The following is a 20,291-nucleotide window of genomic DNA, read 5'->3' as shown; positions in this document are numbered from 1 at the left end:
AAGATACAACAAACCTGGAAACTAAAAGTAACTACAGAGAAATTTAAAATAATGATTTTCGACAAATCTAATAGAGTCTTACAAACAGTGTGTGAAATTAACGTCGGTCCGACGGTCCGAGACCGACAGATTTCTCGTCGGGCCGAAAGTTTTTAGCAACATGTCGGTCCTTATGACCGACTGAAATTTGGAATAAATGATGAAAATTTCTCCGTCAAGACCTGTAACAGATGCAGATTATGACTGACTCTGAATCATGTGATTCAGACTTGAATGTCATGCAACTATCAATGTTTTCTACCGTGGGAGTGCGGGGCAACAGAGGATATTGATCGCACTTCGTGTCCTGGTAGTGGGGAATTTGATCTCTATGGTACGCCAGACCAGGGGTTGGGGAGTTGACAATGTCGCAACATAGTAATTTTTGTCTTGCGACTTTTTACATTTACGAAGAGTCTAATGCCTCCGATCGACGCGCATAGCACGGTGCAGCTGATTACATTCACATCAGTATGAATTACGTCCGTGCATGCAGATTCTGGCAATGATACGATGGAATGGATTGATTTTGGTGCAACAATGTGACACAATATTATAATAATACTCGTCTAGTGAGTGTAACCCTGGTAATGTTAGCATATCTGTGTCATATGATACCAAAATCCTTCACTAGTTCTACACTTTAAGTGTTCGGAATTTACATGTACACAAATGTACATAACACAGCCCTTCATTTTATCAAACTGACTCCGTTTTCTTTGCTGTGATTTTCCATTGAAGCGTTCAAAACATAAACGGTTCATAGAAGAGTTTAAGACAAAAATCTACTACGAGAACAGTGCTGTTGACTAAACATATTTGGTTTTGAACATAGAGGTATTTTTTACTGCTATGGTTTTGAACTACGCCCGATACAAGGACTAGATGCTACACGACAGCCAAATTGTGCTACCTGCAGTCGACAGATAAGTTCAAGTTTCGCTGCGTTTGTTTGTGGACCGCTACAACATCTTGCTTGCTCGTTGGTCTTTAACAAAAGTTCACAAGGCCGACTGTTACCACGATATATCGTGATAACAAGTGTACATTTTATAAAACAGAGCGGCCTTATCATTTACAGTTTTGTCGAGTTGCACGATCCGTCATGTATACTCTCAGAGGCCGAGAGTATAGGGCTTCAAATTGTTTCGATGTATACCGTTTTAGGACAGGCATGCAAAACTCACCGTCTTCCTGGGCTGTAGGCCTAAATGTTGCAAAAAATTACGTCTTTTAAGATTTTACGGTCGTGATCGTGTCGATGGTTTTCAGCAGTATCGAGTGTCTGTCAAACTTTTCAGAGTCATTTTAATAATTTTAAGCTTTCAAAGGGCGATGAGACCGAGCAATCGCTCAGGCAAAACTTTTCGATCAGAAAATATGCATTCATTTCCGCGAGTGGCGACGTGTGCCATACATGTTGCCTGCAATTTCTATAATCGAGAAAAAGTTACGATACTTGTCCTTTTAATCAAAAGTATAACTTCATCTATTTCTTCATGCTTGCAACAGAGGCCACATATAAGCATGTTTATTTTTTGAAAAATTTTAAAGTAATCCATACGTCATATCAAATACATACCAAGTATTTCTCCCTTCTGTTTTACATTACAATAAAAAAAGTCGTAACGATCGATGTTTGCATAAAATAATTATTCATACACTCCCCTTACTCATGACTGTTTTTCAGGATACTAAGCCATTCACTCACTCTTCTACCACTTGCGTGGGCTTATTTCAGAAGTGATTTTCAGCTCGCCAACCATTTTCAAATCACGATATCACATGCCCTGGTGTAGTGTACAGCAATGTAGAGTAATAGAATCTCACACCCCCAAGGACCTGGGATCAGATTTCTCACACGAGCCGCAGGCGAGTGTGAGACAAAATATCCCCAACGAGTGTGAGAAACTGATCCCAGGTCCTTGGTGTGTGAGATTCTTTTTCTCATATGACCATAAAATGCGTTAAATTCACATTGGACACGTACAACATTATCCAAAATCGTGAAAACTCTATCGTCTGCCACTGTACTCTGACCTGCTTACTTTGTAGTTCCGGCCCGTGTGTTACTCGTCGTGCCATTGGATAACATTTTGCGCGTGGAACAAAACAGACTGTTTATCATCCAATCAGAGCTCGTGTAATATTTACTGCAGAGTGTGGGACGATTTCTGAGAGTGTGGGATCGATTTTTCCCACACCGTCGATCCCGCACTCCCCGCGGCCAGGAATGTGAGAAAACACTATTCCCCATAGAAAGTTTTGAGAGACAAACTTTCTCGCTTTCATCATCCACATGTAGCCAGTGTACGAGCCTGTATTCCCCGGACGTAGGTGTTTGATCTCCTTTTATAGCCCGAGAGCGGGGGATTTGACATGACTAGGAAAAATGTCAAATTCTCCTGTTAATCCCTTAGCCCCCCCCCCCTCCTTGGCGGAAAACATTGATAAATGTGTGCGCATGACAGTGAGGAAGATGAGGGATGTGATCTTTTTCAGATTCCAGATCATGTAGATGAATGATGCATTGACTTACAATATTATGCAATCTATGTGAACAATGGTCTTTTGGAGTGAATACTTGCTAACTCTATTGATAAAAGGACATGAAAAATTAACTATTACAACATTCAAAAGCATAGTTTTGGTGGAGAAGTTGACTTTTATGGTCGTTAACAACTGCCTTTATTGAGGACCGGCAGTTTTCTGTAAGGACCTGAAGCTTTGGCTCGGTGCAGGTCCTTATGACCTGAAGCTATTTTCTCTTAATTTCGCACACTGCTTACAAAATTATACTTTCTTTTTGGAGGATGGGACCTCGGCATTCTAATTTATCATGTAGAAGAAGCAGGTCACTGCAAATACCAACAATGTAGTTATTTTCATCTCTTGACCGTACAAAGCAGTAAATAATACAACGAACCTATTCGGGCGTCCTTTGTTTTGTACAGAAAGTGCTCCCAATTATGGGAAGTAGGTGTTACGAACTCACGCCTAACCCACTTGACAAGTGTTACATTTAAGCCAACTACACACTATATCAAGCTTATTGTTAATCAGTTCAATATATGATTAGTCAAATACTTACATACATGCGAAAACCATCAAAATATGAGTCATAATTAATGGGATAGATATCGGTTAAACTGGTGCGACAAATTTTTCGGCATGAAATCTTCAAGAAAGAATATGGAAATCTATCGCACCTTCATAACTTTCGCTCGATTGACACAAGTAAAGATCAAGATATATCGTTCTCACTCTTCAACTGGCAAGAACAGCTGGGGTTCACGTCGATCTCTGTGATTCATAAATATGTACATTGGTCTAATATTTTATGCTACATCAAGCATATCGGATTCATATCATCCATGTCATAGAAAAGAAATATTTTTCTTCTCCTTGTTATTCCTATCCTGGTCACCTTCCTGAAATTGAATATTTTGCCAGTTGATTTGATGGTTTATATTATGTAATGCATACTGCCCTGTGCAGGCTGTGGATATTTATTAACGATACTATACAGTGACGTAATCGTAAAGCAGATTAAACAAATCAAATCGAGAGCCAACCTCATTAGTAATTCTACCACTTCAGCCGATTAAAAGCAGCGTGATCTAAAACGATACCATTCCGAAAACGTACAGTTGCACCCCAAAACAATTTTACACATTTGAAAAGCCATTAAACAGCCTGCGCCTTTTAAGAACTTAATCAAAATATCTGAATTTCAAAAAGAAAAGCTATTGATTCGTTATTATATTTGCCGCGTTGTTTGGTCCTCTGAAGTCAAATAATAAAACCTCCGTTATATTGATACTTGCAGAGGTCTGTTCGCGATGGCGATCGTTCGGATTGATTGTTTGTTTGTTTCCATTTCAAAAGTTCATCTTAACATCGTAAGCAATCTGGTTTGTTAGTGTGGCACACAGTTTACATTGAGAAGCAGCTTGGATATTGTCGAATACATTTTTACACGTTTCCCTGTCGTATTTGTTTTATGCATGGCCTTCTACGAAAAACTGTAACCAGCTCGACGTTTGAGTGTTATCTCACGCAGTTGTCGCAGAGTGCAACCAGGGGTACCTCTCAGAGTAAATGAACCCTCGTGAATGCTGTTGTTGCTAATTGAAATCTTTTTGCACATTTGTCGGCGCGAAAAAACCCGGTGCTTTCAGTATTGTTCAGGAAAAATTCAAGAATTAAATGTATACTCGCAGAACAGAAATCAATGGCTATAATGATTTTTAGACATTGTTCGATGTAAATTGAGCTAATCGTCTTGAATATTTGAACAACTTTCTGCAAACTGATCAGTTTAGTCTGGGACATGAGCGTATTCTCGCCGTCGGCAAGCCCGTATATACTCATTGAAAATAGCCCGATATTAGCATTCTGTGTGAACAGAACTTCTCTTTTTGCCTCTATTAAATGCTGTGCTTCGATTTTAGCACTGAATCCGGAATTTCGGTTCACCATCATCGCTTCAGAAAAAATCTTCACTCCTAAACATGTTCGAATGGTTATCTTTACTGTTACAAATGTTCGGATCGAACTTCAACGCCTTGTCACTTTTCATAAAAAGGTGCGACAAACATAATTCAGTAAAATATCCGCGTGCTGAGTGAATTACGTAATTTAAGTCTTCCGGACCCCCCCCCCCATGAAATAATTTTCAGAAATGGTCAATATGAGTATGATTCGTGATGTGAATTAGTGATTAAAGACACATCGGCAATCATCTTGTAAAAGGGTCAATGGATAATGTGTCTTCACCAAAGATGTTAATCAACGGAAGATTGGAACTAATTTGGGATAACTGGATAGTGTACCAATGTTGGTTTAATCTGCAAATGTAACCTCATCTGGGTTTTTTTTCGCATACAATTGTTTTTATGGATAATTAATAATATCGCAACTTTCAGCTAATTTCATCTGACATTTTTGATAAACTGCATCAATTAAAAGATCGAATTCTCCACAATTAGTTCCAATCGTGTTTAATGCAAGGTCGAAATATTTATTTACGCCTTTGCTTTCTCGAACTCCGTTTCAACATTATTATTCGTGATTAATTCTGTACTAATCTTTGCATCGTTAATTAAAAATGTTGAACATATGTGTGATTGCTAAACAACAAAGTCATTGCATGACTTCCGCCTGTAGCAGCACGATGGTGTTGTTGGTAAATGGTACCTATTTTCGTATTGTGAAATTCATGTCAGCTGTTTTATTACTCAGTGATTGGTCAAGTCCACATGTCGCAATATCTTTATTAATTTGTCCATCCAAATGACGACCCTGATATGGTGACACCTAAAATGGCTAAGGATGAAATTTCGAAATTCGATTATCAGTTTTGGTTATATTTAAGACTCTTTCTCGACTACAGTCCTAATAATGCCATATTTTTTAATACTAATGGACCAATAACATGCGTTGTTAGGTGATTGATTTTAATCATAGGGTAATAGACAAGATGTTTTGTTTTATCTTGCAGCACTTGTCATAATAATTATGTAAAACTGTCACCAGGACATTGTGGAGCACAAGTTAAAATCACATGATGAAAATGTCAACTATGAAGGTAGACAGTCAAACAGACACATCTCACATGCGTGTTTCGTTTTAAAAATGTCAATACTTGTATGTGTTAAAAATTCACAAATGGCATACAGCTTTTTCCAACGAAACACATAAGTGCCGATTCATTTGTGGGTATTTGTAGAACAGATAAAGTGCGCATGTCTATTTTTTATAGTACGACTTCGCCCGCAGCATAACAAGCTAATGAAATAGACTAAAACTAAGGCGGCGTGGCTCGATCAAAAGATTATATATAATTTCGGTTATCTTTTGCAAACGATTTACCAACTCAAAATCATACCATGAATCAATCAAGTCATAGATCAATCAGTCGATATACTAATACATCAATCAACTTTATCACAGTTGTATCAAACGTATCTGATGGTGATAATGTAATAGATATTCTTATGGGCGACTAACCAAATCTTCCTTTTAAAATGCTGTCATACTCAACTTAGTAACTGTACCACCCCTAAAGGTAGCTTAGCCACATCATCGGGGCGTATTTAAAGGGTTTATTGTGATACACTAAGCGTTTGCAAGAGTGTCCAATCGACTACCAGCAGGCTGGTTTCAATAATGCCCAAAATATCAAGTGTTATGTACTTAGATTTGTAAAGGAAAGCGGATTTGGTTATGTCATTCCCGGATATCAGAGTTGTGACGTATCACAACCTGTAGCGGCAAGAAATAGCGCTGATCGCAAATGACGTCACTGTTCTCTCTCATTAATATGCATAAATAAACATTTGTCCGCATTTTCCGCATAAACGACGAAAATAAAACCTGCGAGTGTTAGAAAGGCTATTTAGCGTCACACTTATTCGTATGAATTGATGACTGAGACTACAAGCTGCAACAACAGCCGCGCATACAACGACAAAATTTGTCCGAATTTCAGCATGTTTGTCCGAAAGTCGCGCGCGTGCAGCTATATTTAGTAACAAACCCGAAATCGCGATCAACGCTATTAGGTACTCGGATAAGCAGATATATATCTTTGATAAATACTAAAGTAACTACAACACAGCGTTGAAGTCAAGTGGTTATACCGACCAAATTCAATATGTCCAGACCATCCAATTAACGATGTTAAGCAATGATAGGAAACGCAATTAAAGTGAGTTACAACTGCATTAAGAATATGGCCAGGATCAAGCCGCATAATAAGAGAGTAATCACCGGAAGCCAACTAATAGCGTGGGCATTTCCGAGATAGCTGAACAGTTCTGTACTTATTTTGGCCTAAAACTAAGTTGGTCAGTTCTATCAAGGCCATACTCTCATTCCAAGCTTTCAAATTTGAAGCTAGGGAGGGCCATGTTTAAAACAGCTGGAAAAGGTTGGTCACACTTTAGAAATGAGCATTGGAGAAGCTTATATTTTCCGTGATCAACAAACCTGAATTTCCTCCGGTCCATCATCCGCTGGTAATTAAAGTTCCTAGGCATAGTAAGCTCGATGAACAAAGTCCTTGTCTGACTAAACGTCGTTTGCTGACTTACAGTTTTAATATTTTAGGGTTATAAAAATCATGTGTGAACAGCTTAGCTAATTTTACCGTTAAAATATGCATGCTTTTAGGTCATGTCGAAAAATGTAAATGCAAAAGTAATGCAACAGCCTCTGTTTACATGTTTGGGGGACAGATAATTGGGCCATGTAGATGCTGCAGTAAAGTTGGTCTTATTGTCAGATGTGTAACAGTATTTGGGATTCTAATATGACAAAGAAGTAATACAATTTGCAAACTGTTCCTCAAGTCATCGAAACTTTGACCACAATTGAAAGAAGCAATCATAATGGGATAAAGTACACAAGCAGTTATAGTCTAGCTAAGTAACTTCAGTTTGGAAAAATGTGATTCTTCTGTATTTGAAATACTACGTAAGAACTAGGCATAGCTGGAGATAAGAAATGATAGCAAAATTCACAAACAAAATTGAGCAAATCGTAGTCATAAGTGCCTGTTAAGTTTAATAATAATGTTGATAAACCATTAAGATATTATAAATATGAAAAGCACTATTTCCTCGGAAACTTAAAAATAACTGACTTTTGGGAAATCACACTTTTATATAAAAAATTCCTGTATTTCCCCTTGAATATTAAAGGCACCATTTAGTCAGTAATCTAAATTGTGTGTGTGTATTTCTTAAAGTGACCTTTCCATTTAATTTTCCATGTAATTCCACTGTGGGAAAAATTACAAATATCATCAATTCATAGGTTTACACAATGGAAATTTTATTCTTGTAGACTTTAATCCACAAAATTAACACTTGTTTTAAATGATATTTGTTTGTCAAAAAATAGGAAACGATGAGGCCAGAGAAAAAAAAAATCTTGTTCATCGGATTTTTTGGACCAAGTCCCAGGAGCGGCGAGCGAAATTTTTTTTTATTTATTTTTTTTTAGGCCGAAGGTAAACTCGGTTCTCTGGCATTTTTGCACAGATGCAGACAAGGCAAGATAATTGTTTCCCTTTTTACCAGAAATATCTCAGACAAGAAACACTGATACTGGTAACTGAATTCAATACTATATTTCCCAACAATAACATAGGCCATTACATTCACAGTTAGTGTTTGCACAACATATTCTGAGCATTTCAACATTCTCTCAGAATAAAACTGAAATGTACAGCAAATCACTGAAATTCAACAATTCAGTAGTGTCCTTTAATATTGTCCTGGTAGGACCTAGCATCTGAGTTTTTTCATTTTACTTTGGCCCCATGTTTTGGCCTCTTTACCACTGTCTATATATACACATTTTAAACACTGTACTGTGATCGGAGTGAAGTTATATAGTCATCATTCAGATCGTACTTTAAAATCGACGCAACCATGTGTTTTGTCATTGCCGTACATTTTTATACTTCCGATGCAATTTTCATTCCATCGGATGCACCGTCCATCTGCTGTCACGATCTTGTTGAACAAATCGCCGAACGTAATATCAGGACAAACACTGAATAGCGTCTCTGGAACTAACTGTTGGCCACCACGTCGAATGTTGGCGATCAAATTAATACTCGTGATGTGACATGTACTAACCTTTGCAAAACGAGCAAATTTCTGGCCAAATCGACCCACTTTGCGTCGTGATTCGCCAAATTCAGACGTCACAACAACGTGTTGGCGGTCGTACTTAAAGTCCGAACACGTATGAAGTCTCATTCAAAATCCCGTGCCCGCGAAAACCCTACACAGTGTAGGGCGCCACCAGCGGCAGTACTAAAAATATTTTTAATGCGGAAGTAAGAATTTGCCGCGATCCAAAAAAAAAAAAAAAAATTCCAAATATGCCAAAGTAGAAGCGGCGATTCCGATGAACAATTTATTTTTTCTTCCTGGCCTGAGAAAGAAATTTTTTTCTTTTTATAATTGACCTATGAAAACCAAAACTTTTAACAAAAACAACTTTGAAATGAGCACAAAAGTCCATTTTCGGCCCACTTTTTATAAAAGATTAAGTTAAATTTCACTTTTGATCAAAGATTTGCTTCGTCCCTCTATCGTCAAAATATATATCGCCGATCTACAAAATGTACGATGATGAATTATTTCAAGACTGCAAAGTTCGAGGGCTTTCGACCGCAGAAGTTCATCTTTCTTCTTGATTATGTCATTGTATCTCGTTTGTGTGCAAAGTTTTGATGAATCTAGTCTATTTGCTACCTGAGAAACATATTGTTGCTGGCACTTGACAGGTCATGTGTATTTTTTTTCACACAACTTAACCTTTTATCCTTCACCTAAATTTCAACGTACGTAGATCTACCAATTCCTTAGAAAATGATGGGGATATCTCTGTCAGTATGCTCCGGGATCAACTCACCCTGTCGAAATATTTACGTCGAACTTATATTTTTATCAGATGAGTCAACAGAATAAACAAGTTCATGTACCTATTACTTAACATATTGACAACTGCAAGGCTTGTTTAGGATGTTTGTCCGATTTTTATCACATAATAATCTTTTGGCTTCGTGCAATCAACATTGATCTTGACACACATGTCACTAATAGCGATTATTCATTATATAACCCCTTGAATAAAATTACATTGACAGCTGATAGATCTTTTGCCATAATTTACGCAATTTTTTCCCAATTAATTTTAGCCTTTTGGAAAAACAAAATCCTTCCGCTAACAGAGAAAATAAAAACGTGTTAGTAAATTATCATTGGTGTGACAAAACATTACTTTAATAAAGCTTTATCTTCAAACAAAATATAAAACAAGAAATTATGATTGGATAATTTAAAAAAAACAATCGGTGTCATCCACTTTTTTGGAATTTGCCTTCGAAACTGAAAAGTTCTCAGGTGCCCGTTACGGATTGCAGGTTATGTAGTTAACCAATGGTGTTGGAGAAATCTGTTGATTTTGATGTAACACGTGTTAAGTGGGCAGGGCGTTCGATTTCTTAATATCCTATTAAATGCAATTAGTAAACACTTCATGTTCATTAAAGACGAGTGCATTGGTTCATAATCTCATCTACTGCTCTGTCCAGCCTTGAAATCAAGGATGAAGGTCTCTGTATTGTTGGTAATTGGAGTGATCTGTTTCTTCCAACAGGTAAAGTGTTCCCCATGACTTTCACTTGTTCGCTGTTCATCTTCACGTGTTTATTCGAATTTGGGTTTGTCATTCGCCATTTTCTGGCACTGAAGTCGAAATGTTGGCTTTTGTCCCAATCGTTGACGGTAGAAGTACCACAAAACAGCCGAATGTTTCTCGGTTGTATTTGAAGTCTGTTGGTTCCACAAGAAAGATCAAAGGACAACTGAACACAAGAAAAGCGAGCTCTGTCTCAAAAAGCTCCAATTTCCAGTGGAAGTGCATGTTACACATGGCCCCGCACGGTTTGCGCTTCTCTGGAAGATTGGAGATTTTTGGAGACAGAGCGATAATGTTAGCTGCGGTAGGACTCAGAGTAAGTCACCTCGGTCCCTGTCCGTTTCGACCCCAATATTTCATGTTCTCCTGTCGCCAATTGTACCCACCCTTACCTTATGGATCCTTTCTTGTTAAATGACATTTTATTGAATATATCATGCAACTTGCTAAGGAAAACTTGCTTCAAAACAAATATTTAGCTTTTTCGATACGCTGTGCGCAGTTTGTGGCGTCAATGATGGCCACCTCCAGATACGTCCTGCAGCGTACCTTCGCACTGGGGATCGCTCGTATTGGGGCACGTCCTTTCGCTAGTTATTCCCCGAAGGGAGACGGTTAGCTTTAATATACGGTGGAGCATCGGGGTATACAGATGAAGCTTTTAGTAAAGAAAAGTTAACACCGTTTATTTCTTATACAGAACAATTATTTAATTGTTTGATTTTTCATTTTTACAATTCTTAACCTGACTATTAGCCTTTATGCATAATTGATGTCTACTGAATGACCTCTGTAGCAACAATCATCATTATCGATATGCAAAAGTACCAAAAATATACCATTTTTGTATATTCATGTCTCAAAAAGCAGACACTCACACATTTAGCAATTTCACACAAATTTGACTACTTGCATGATTGCATCTACATGGATTGTAAGACTATGATATGCAGAAGGCATAATACTGCTACAAATGACATTCATTTAACGTGGGGCCCGGGGGCACCGACGTCCTTTGTACCTCCTCAGTGTTTATTATTTGACATAAATGTGAAGTTTGTTGAAAAAAGTCAAATTGTTTGGCATGAATGAAAGTTTCTTGAACTGGTTGGTTACTGCTCCAGCATAACAGACAAATAATCTTATTGTCAGGAGCTGAAATATATAAATTCAAGTGTGGAATCTAAGTATGAATAGCCTTTACATTTGTGAAAGTGAATTAAGACATGGGACTCGACATGGTGAAAAATATCTAAAACGGAAAATGGTGAAGTTTTATAACGCAGAAGGGTAGAAAAATTGGCCTCAAACTATTGTATCATAATGGACAATGGCTTATCTACACCAAATTACTTGCCCTACCTGAACTGAGGGTAGACGTGCACATAATAAAAATTGGTGTTAAGGTAAAGGGCGACGAATTCGGACGCGCACACGCTTTAGAACGTTTCTGCGCAGATTTAACTCCAGCCTGCCGCAAATTGGTTATTTTGTAGCGCATGTATTTAACATCACCTGTCATTGTTGAAATTGCGCTTTTACCTAATTTTTTGACCCAGTGTCTTAGAAATACATGTGACCTATAACCTTGTCATATTTTGACCCCCTAGGAAGCTGGTTTTTATTCAATATGAGCGAAAAATTAACATTTCTCTCCCATTTATATGGCGCAAATTACCCATTCACCTGGAGATATTGTAAAAAGTAGCATGGTGACACCCTTTTATTAAAAGTGTAAACTAAATGGTATTATGTCAGGAGTTTATTCACCAAGTTTGGTCAAAATGACACCATTCAAAGCGACAGGAAGAAAGTTCGAAAATTATAAAGTGATATAATTTTGATATCGTCATTTTGTAATCGATACTTATGTTAAAATTTCTTCACAAACATCATGAAAACTATACATTCGATAGATATGTATCTTAAGTCTAGGTATTTATTAAAATTAACTCATTTGATAAGCGTTTTATAATTGCTTTCTTTAGTTTAAGTGAATTATATCATTTTTATTTATTTCTAACGACGCCATTTTAACGTCCGTTTCCATGGAAACAAGCGTGGTGACCCCCGTTTTTTATTTCATTTTTGAACTTGCACAACTTCCAAGAATATTTGTGCAAAGTTTCAAGAAAATGACACCACAACTTAATTTTGACGTAATTCGTAGTACTTCACCTTAAACTTGATTATTGGCATTTATTACAAATGTATCTATCGTCCATCACATAGAAAATAAATTTGGGTCATTGATAAAAAACATTTGCTTGGTTCCTACACAGTTTACATGTACTTTGGCATATGTATATCTGGAGCATACACTTAATCTACAATGCATGTTCAATGACAAAAGAAGTTGTGGGAAGAGACTGCAAGTCAACAGTACATCTTAATTTATGTGAATAAATATAAGTAAGCTTACCCCTCTTCAAGTGTGTAGAGGAAAAAAACAAATTTAATTTTGAATTACGTAACGCAAGGAACAACATAAAATATTGTGAAAAACGAACTAAATATAATAAAAAATGAATGAAATGATATGGAAATGTTGTCTGACAGGCATAGGTATCTGGTGTGTGCCAAGAGACTAATACTAATATTGGGAATAAATAATACCATCAATTATCCTGACCATTGTTACTCTGTCTATTTTTGTACATCAATGCTATGACTGGTTCGTTTCCTTCTGATTTTCTGATACAGTGATCAGTACAAAACTATCTATAATATACGGCTATTCACGAGAGTCATACAACATAGCTTGCACTTTTGTCCACCGTAGAAATTTTAAGATAACTTTCGCGTTAACTGTAAATTCTGGCTTCGGATATCACAAAGTTAACGTCGCGATACTAAAATGTTTTGATATGATACGGAGTGAGTGACGTGCACATATGCAGTCGACGTATTCATACAAAGTATGATAGTCTACCACATTCAAGCATTGTGATGTTGACAATAACATGCATGCTGGTGCGCGATTTCAAGTAGCCATGAGGAAATTCTGATGGTCTTTTGGCGAAAATACGATTCGTTGTCTCATAGTCTGACATGCACCTTCTGCCTACATAAATCGATCTAAATATAAGCATAAACTCTCTACGTCATTGGAGTCAACAGTGACGTCAAAATCATCACACAACTTATGAAATTACCAAAATAAGAGACGGAAAATTCAAAAGTTATCGCTATGTTGAAATCACCCATATCCCCGACAGCAAAAAACCGATACAACAGGTAACATGCGCATACTAAGCGTGGCCTCGCTCTGGCATGAGCTGGGCCAGAGCGAGGCCAGTGGGATAGTCTGGTTCCCTGACCCATTTCCCCGGAAGAGGGCGTGGGGAAATATAGGGTCAGGTACCGGGTAACCATCTTGAACAGAATTTTGTTCAAGATGGCGGAGGTTAGTCACCTGACAGAACATGCTACAACAAATATGGCTGCTACCATAAAAACGCCTGTCAAAATTCGACTGGATCAGAATTACGTTCGAACACTGGTATCCGAACCAAAAACATTGGCACACGAGACGGGAAACATAAACTGAAAGGATTAATCCAGAAGTACGGGGAAATAGAGGTGATTGAAGGCTGGCTGTGATATCGCAGCAGTACTTGTGGCGTGTATCGAACGCGCTAGGGTCATTGAGGTCATCGCGGATTGTGGCGTGACCCCAATGACCAGAACACGTTCGATACACGCCACAAGTACTGCTGCGATATCACAGCTAATTGAAAGCAAACTTTGTTGGAACTGTGAACGACAATTGATTTCGATGGATAGAATGGTGTCCGAATTTCGTGAAAAATGCCAGGCATCATGTCGACGTTCTAAAAGTATCAAGAGGTGTGCTAAATCACAGTGGCTAAATCATGGAGGTAAAAGTCTTTCTTTCTACCTCCACGGCTTTGTGGTACAAACAAGAAGTTGGTGTCAAGTGAGCCTGAAAGTGCGAAACCCAAGAAACATGAGAAAAAGTTACAAGTGTTACTTTCATCCAATCACAGCTTGTTTTATTTTAACCCAATAGCGTCCATGTTTATATTAGCCGGTACCTGACCCTATATTTCCCCACGCCCTCTACCGGGGAAATGGGTCAGGGAACCAGACTAGCCAGTGGGATTGCCTTCCTCGGTAGAACTAGTCTGGTTCCCTTACCCATTTCCCCGGTAGAGGGCGTGGGAAAATATAGGGTCAGGTACCGGCTAATATAAACATGGACGCTATTGGGTTAAAATAAAACAAGCTGTGATTGGATGAAAGTAACACCTGTAACTTTTTCTCATTTTTCTTGGGTTTCGCACTTTCAGGCTCACTTGACACTAACTTCTTGTTTGTACCACAAAGCCGTGGAGGTAGAAAGAAAGACTTTCTACCTCCATGATTTAGCCACTGTGACTTAGCACACCTCTTAATACTTTTAGAACGTCGACATGATGCCTGGCATTTTTCACGAAATTCGGACACCATTCTATCCATCGAAGTCAATCGTCGTTCACAAATCCAACAAAGTTTGCTTTCAATTAGCTGTGATATCACAGCAGTACTTGTGGCGTGTATCGAACGTGCTCGGGTCATTGGGGTCACGCCACAATCCGCGATGACCTCAATGACCCTAGCGCGTTCGATACACGCAACAAGTACTGCTGCGATATCACAGCCAGCCTTCGATCACCTCTATTTACCCGTACTTCTGGATTAATCCTTTCAGTTTATGTTTCCCGTCTTGTGTGCCAATGTTTTTGGTTCGGATACCAGTGTTCGAATATACTTCTGATCCAGTCGAATTTTGACCGGCGTTTTCATGGTAGCAGCCATATTTGTTGTAGCATGTTCTGTCAGGTGACTAACCTCCGCCATCTTGAACAAAATTCTGTTCAAGATGGCTACCCGGTACCTGACCCTATATTTCCCCACGCCCTCTACCGGGGAAATGGGTCAGGGAACCAGACTACGGTAGAACTGACAGTTCTGCCGCCAAAGAAATGGATTTGCCAGTACCCGGTGAGCAGGGTCTACGGAGGCCATCGTTCTTCCGTCGATTAAAGTAGCCTTTAGTACAAAAAAGCGACGGTGACGAAAGTACCATCACTGTTAACTTCATATTTACGAGGCACAATGAAATACACATGAAAAAGTTCAACCTAATAAATCGGACGAGACCGAAAAACAAGATGGCGTGGGTTTTTATTCCTCAACTCTGATTTAGTTCTTGCATTCAGTGAAAGCGCACATGGTAGCTTTAGCAAAATTGACTAAAAATAAACTAAAATCAAGTAAAATGGATAAAAATAGTATTTAAAAATAAAATAAGGCATACATCACCACAATTTGAAAGTTTCTGATCACATTTCAACCATACGAACACCCATGCCAAACAACGAAATGATCAAATCAGTGGTTTTGAGGTAAAATTGAAAATACTGATATTCACAAAATAGCTTAAAAAGGTGACTTTAAAATGATTCAATCAAAAAAAAAGAAAAAACCGTTTGAGATATTTGCCAGAGTGACCATCAGACCAAATTTCAGAAAAAGTTACTGAAGCGTTCCTGAGATACCTCCGTCCACAGCGTACGGCACACTGTAAACGGCATACGCCAGGCCATCACATTAGTACTTTGGACCCCACAGGGTCCAAAGGACTAACAATAAAGTAGTACTGAAAGTTATGCTATTAACAGCGAGATAATCGTTCTCATTACCTTTTCTGACTTGAATTACATATACATGATTAAAAATAGTTTACCAGAGTTGCTTTTATTTGTACTACAGACGAGAACATCAAGTGTTGGACTATTAAGAAGAGATGGAAACGGTAAGTGTCATATACAGAGTAAACGACGTTTTCATCAATAAAACGGAAGTACATACATACATACATACATACATACATACATACATACATACATACGTACGTACGTACGTACGTACGTGCGTGCGTGCGTGCGTGCGTACGTACGTACGTACATACATACATACATACATACATACATCATACATACATACATACATACATGCATTCAAACAGATAGACACAGAGAGACAGAAAGACAGAAAGACAGACTTAGTCTAGTAGACAGACAGATAACTTGCTATAATTAGGAAGAGTCTTTCGAATTCTTTATTGACAGACAACCATGTAACATTACTTGGGGTTACCGAGAACAATGAAATGGTCGTGCAAGATGAAGACGGTGAGTGGACTGATCCGATTGAAAACAGTTGTTGTGTTATTAACGTGGCGGTACAACCTGGTGGAATCGTTATCGGAGTCGGTACGGACAACCAGCTCTATGAGTGGAAGTCCAGGGGTGGTGAATGGTCATGGGTTGGCCCTGTAGAAAACACCTGTTGTGTGAAATCTGTCAGAACGGGCACAAGAGGACAATTGATCGGGGTCAACACTGATGATAGGCTCATTGTTAGGTCGACGCTCAGGGGAGGAGCGTGGAGAAAACTACCCAAAGGTTGTTGCTACCAAAACATAGAGATCGTCAATGACGGTCGGATATATGGCGTCAACCGGAACAACAAGATTAAAGTGAAGACTGATATTTTCACCGGAAGATGGAAAACTCTCAAAATTGAAGGGCCTCTAGTCAGAGACGTCGTTCATTTGGATGAAGACGATATTTCAATTGGTCTTTCTGTGGATGGATGCGAAATCTACCAACTTGACCATGGTACTATGTCATGGGTACCCTACATGAGTTTGAACGATAATTGTCTAATATCACTTGGCGAAGGTGAAGATCCAGGTTGGTACCGGTATTCAATTTCTCTTTTTGTCTCTACACTGATACGAATTATGAAATCGAGAACGTCGTTGAACTGATCTTGTGAATTGAAATTTGCCCCTAGGTAAAGTAAAACATCACTATCAATCACAAATAAAGATAATTATGTTTCTCTTTATGCACGCAAATTTTTCGTCGGAAGAATTAAGGCGTTCAGTTAAAATAAGGGTATAAAATCCATGTGAAAATACACTACATGGAAAATCTATAGAATCTCACAAATCGAGGACCTGGGATCAGACTTATCACACAAGTTACTATTTGTGAGAGACAAAATTTCCCAAATGAGCGTGAGAAATCTGATCCAAAGTCCTTGGTTTTTGAACGATTATTTTAAGTGTATCATTGATTAAGACACTTTAAATAAGATACCGGAAGAAAGAAGTTAAGCATGGGTATTGTTCGATTTTAAATGACCTTTGATATAGAACAGTACACAAAATAGACGAACGCAACTGTCAAAATACAACAGCGCCTGGTCAAAAACTTTCTGTTTGTAATTCAATAGAGATTGTTAATTTATTTCATTCAGAATTGCACAATATCGACGATCTGAATAGATTTGAATAATTTTCTCGAAATTGAAAACGCTCATGAGTGAGTTGTCTACGGTTAACCTTCCCGATGTAGAAGGCATATTCTACTTCTGGAATTTACGCAATATCTTCAACTTCTGCATTGTAAAATCTGAAGAAACCCTCAGAAAAAAAAGACACTTAAACCTTATTATGATTGACAGCAAATACGTTTTACATATAAAAGGTGATTTTCTTGGTTTGAAGGTCATATTCACATGTTGTCTTGCTTGCTTTACTCTTTGTTATTCACAGTTATTGAGTTGCAAGAGAATTGATTCATGGTAAAAAGGAATTGAACATGAAAACGCAAAGGTGAGTTTCATTCTGCGCTTACAGTCCTGTAGAATAGATGACTGCCTCAGGAAAATCAGCTGCTCATTTTGCACATTTCACTTTGCCATAATCTTAAGGAATCGTCACCCATGTTTGAGTGAAAATTGAATGACTACAGTATATCACAGAAAGAAAATTTAATGTTACATGGTACGTACGTTCTTTTACAAAACGAAATTTAATCCGACAATATTGTGCCTCTAAATTTGTATAAAGGGATACTTCACTTAAACTTTATGTGACAAATATAAGGATCAAGAATGAATATAACGTCCACCTTGTTCCGCTGAATCATTATCACCGTACATGTAACCCTCTTGGACTACTAAACATGGTTTACAAGTACCCATTGTTTTCTATTTCCTCCCCTAGATTGATATATAACGGACTTCGACCTACCTGCGTTCTAGTTGTATCGGACCTCACTATATTCTGGATGTATATTGGACCTATACGCTTTCATACATTCATATTGAATCCAAGGCCTTCAACGATATAGGTGCACATTGACATTATGTCTACACTTTATTGTAGAAGTATATTGGCTCGTATGAGGGTGAATGGATTGTCATTTTTTAAAACTATATTATTAGTTACAAGATTTTTACCCTGGGCCCACAGAGGTTATGCATGTATTCTAAGGAAAGGTGGTATGGATTTTTGTTGACCCCTAACAATATAGCATCGCCCACCAATCTAATCAATCCCCATGCTCAAACAATAATTGTTCATTGGTTATAGCACCCGGCAATGGCACTCTCGGAAGGCTGGGCTTTCGTGCCATTTTCGTAAAAAATACCATTATTCGGGCCATATCAACCAAACAAGCTACCCCCTCGATACATGTTCGAGAAATTTGAGCTTGGAACACCCCGGGACCTAATTTACAAAATGTAGGAAAGGGAGAGAGAATTTCACGGTACAATTTCAGCAAAGTCAATGCTGAGTAGACACTCTTTTCAACTGAGTAGAACACTCTTTTCAATGATATCGTACTGTGTCATATTAGTGTCGCCTTTGCCAGCTTTCAACGAACTGGGTCTTGAAAAGTTCTAAAACTGGCAAACCGCAAATTATTTTTTGCGAGTTTGTGTTGTCGATGGGTATTCTTATCCCTTCACGAACCATGTTTTTGGAAAACATCATTCCTCTGATTAAAACGTGCTGATTAACAACATCAGCCTTTTCTTGAGTTTGGGACCACGCAGTGGTACCCATTTACTCTGACCTACCACTGGGTGACAGATATGTTTGATCGCATGATAAAACACGAAATGAGAAACCGAACGTAAGATTTAGAAACCGGTGTTCCTTGTGACGAATAGACTTAAACTTGAGAAATTCCTGTAAGTATTTGAATGGTATAAAATAGTAAATAAAACTTCCACAATAAGCATCAGCAGCGTACAAGTTTGTTTTTAATAGCCATTTTACTTACCTTCCTATTCCTGCGATTACTCCTCACCATCTTCACCATCACATCATTCTCATTATTATCATAATGATGATGATGATGATGATGATGATGATGATGATGATGATCATTATCCTCATAATGATCATCACCACCAGCATCCTCATCGCCATCGTTGCTGTCATCATGAAGAGAAAAAGGTGCAGTTTGTGTTTGTGGTTCTTATTGCAAAATGTTCAGTATCCTTTTGCCGCTTTGAAGTTCAGAATTCGTCAAGTTTGGAACTAAGTTTTTCGATAAAAGTGTTAAGTTGGAAGTTTTCAATTTTCTATTTTCTAAAACGTGTGAAGACATAACTCCTAAATATTGAAACTTGAGTGTTACGATCGTGCGTGGTGTCAATACACTGGCCACAGTTACAAAGATAGATGAAACGATAGAACAAAATGCAAGACGAGACAAAAGACATCAGCAGTGCTGTCAGTCAAGGTTAAAATAAAATTTCGAAGATATGAAGTAAAGTGTATCAGACATGAGAGAAGTAATGTTGACAGTGTTTAAAAAGGGTTAGGTAAAGAAAGATGAAGTGGCAATGAGAAATCGCAGGGAATAATTGGCCAAAAATGAGAGAGAAACTGTTGAAAATATTTTCAGGAATACTTGTGTAGCACCAGGGAATTTTGAGATTCAAAGCATGAATGCTTGTGTAGCACCAGGGAATTTTGAAATTTACAACAAGCGACCTAACGGCCGATATAGCTTCGCTGTGTTCATGTAGAGAATAATTATTTTTAATACATGTTGATGAAGAAGGTGGAAATCTTTGATAGCTCATTTAAGTGGCCAGAAAAAAGTTACTAAAATAGCTGCAAAAATAGACAATTGAAAATTTCATCATAA

The 20,291-nt window shown here is 38.0% G+C and overlaps 1 protein-coding gene across 1 annotated transcript; it reads left to right on the top strand.

Moving 5' to 3' along the window:
• The first annotated feature begins 10,086 nt into the window (after positions 1-10,086).
• On the top strand, positions 10,087-19,376 carry LOC139138691 (uncharacterized). The gene is made up of 5 exons (XM_070707186.1): positions 10,087-10,221; positions 16,042-16,084; positions 16,401-17,027; positions 17,897-17,956; positions 18,350-19,376. The coding sequence occupies exons 1-4, from the start codon at positions 10,171-10,173 to the stop codon at positions 17,917-17,919; spliced, it is 744 nt and encodes a 247-aa protein (XP_070563287.1). The 5' UTR covers positions 10,087-10,170; the 3' UTR covers positions 17,920-17,956; positions 18,350-19,376.
• The last annotated feature ends 915 nt before the right edge of the window (positions 19,377-20,291 follow it).

Source organism: Ptychodera flava, chromosome 8 (genome assembly GCF_041260155.1).
Source record: "Ptychodera flava strain L36383 chromosome 8, AS_Pfla_20210202, whole genome shotgun sequence".
NCBI classification, from domain to species: Eukaryota; Metazoa; Hemichordata; class Enteropneusta; family Ptychoderidae; genus Ptychodera; species Ptychodera flava.
This window is presented reverse-complemented; position numbering and strand designations above follow the sequence as displayed.

What these genes read in the sequence shown, in the direction of transcription:
- LOC139138691 (XM_070707186.1), top strand. Translation starts at nt 10,171, where the DNA reads ATGAAGGTCTCTGTATTGTTGGTAATTGGAGTGATCTGTTTCTTCCAA. An exon ending in TGATCTGTTTCTTCCAACAG is followed by an intron (nt 10,222 to 16,041) that starts GTAAAGTGTTCC and finishes TTTGTACTACAG; the next exon opens with ACGAGAACATCAAGTGTTGG. An exon ending in ATTAAGAAGAGATGGAAACG is followed by an intron (nt 16,085 to 16,400) that starts GTAAGTGTCATA and finishes CTTTATTGACAG; the next exon opens with ACAACCATGTAACATTACTT.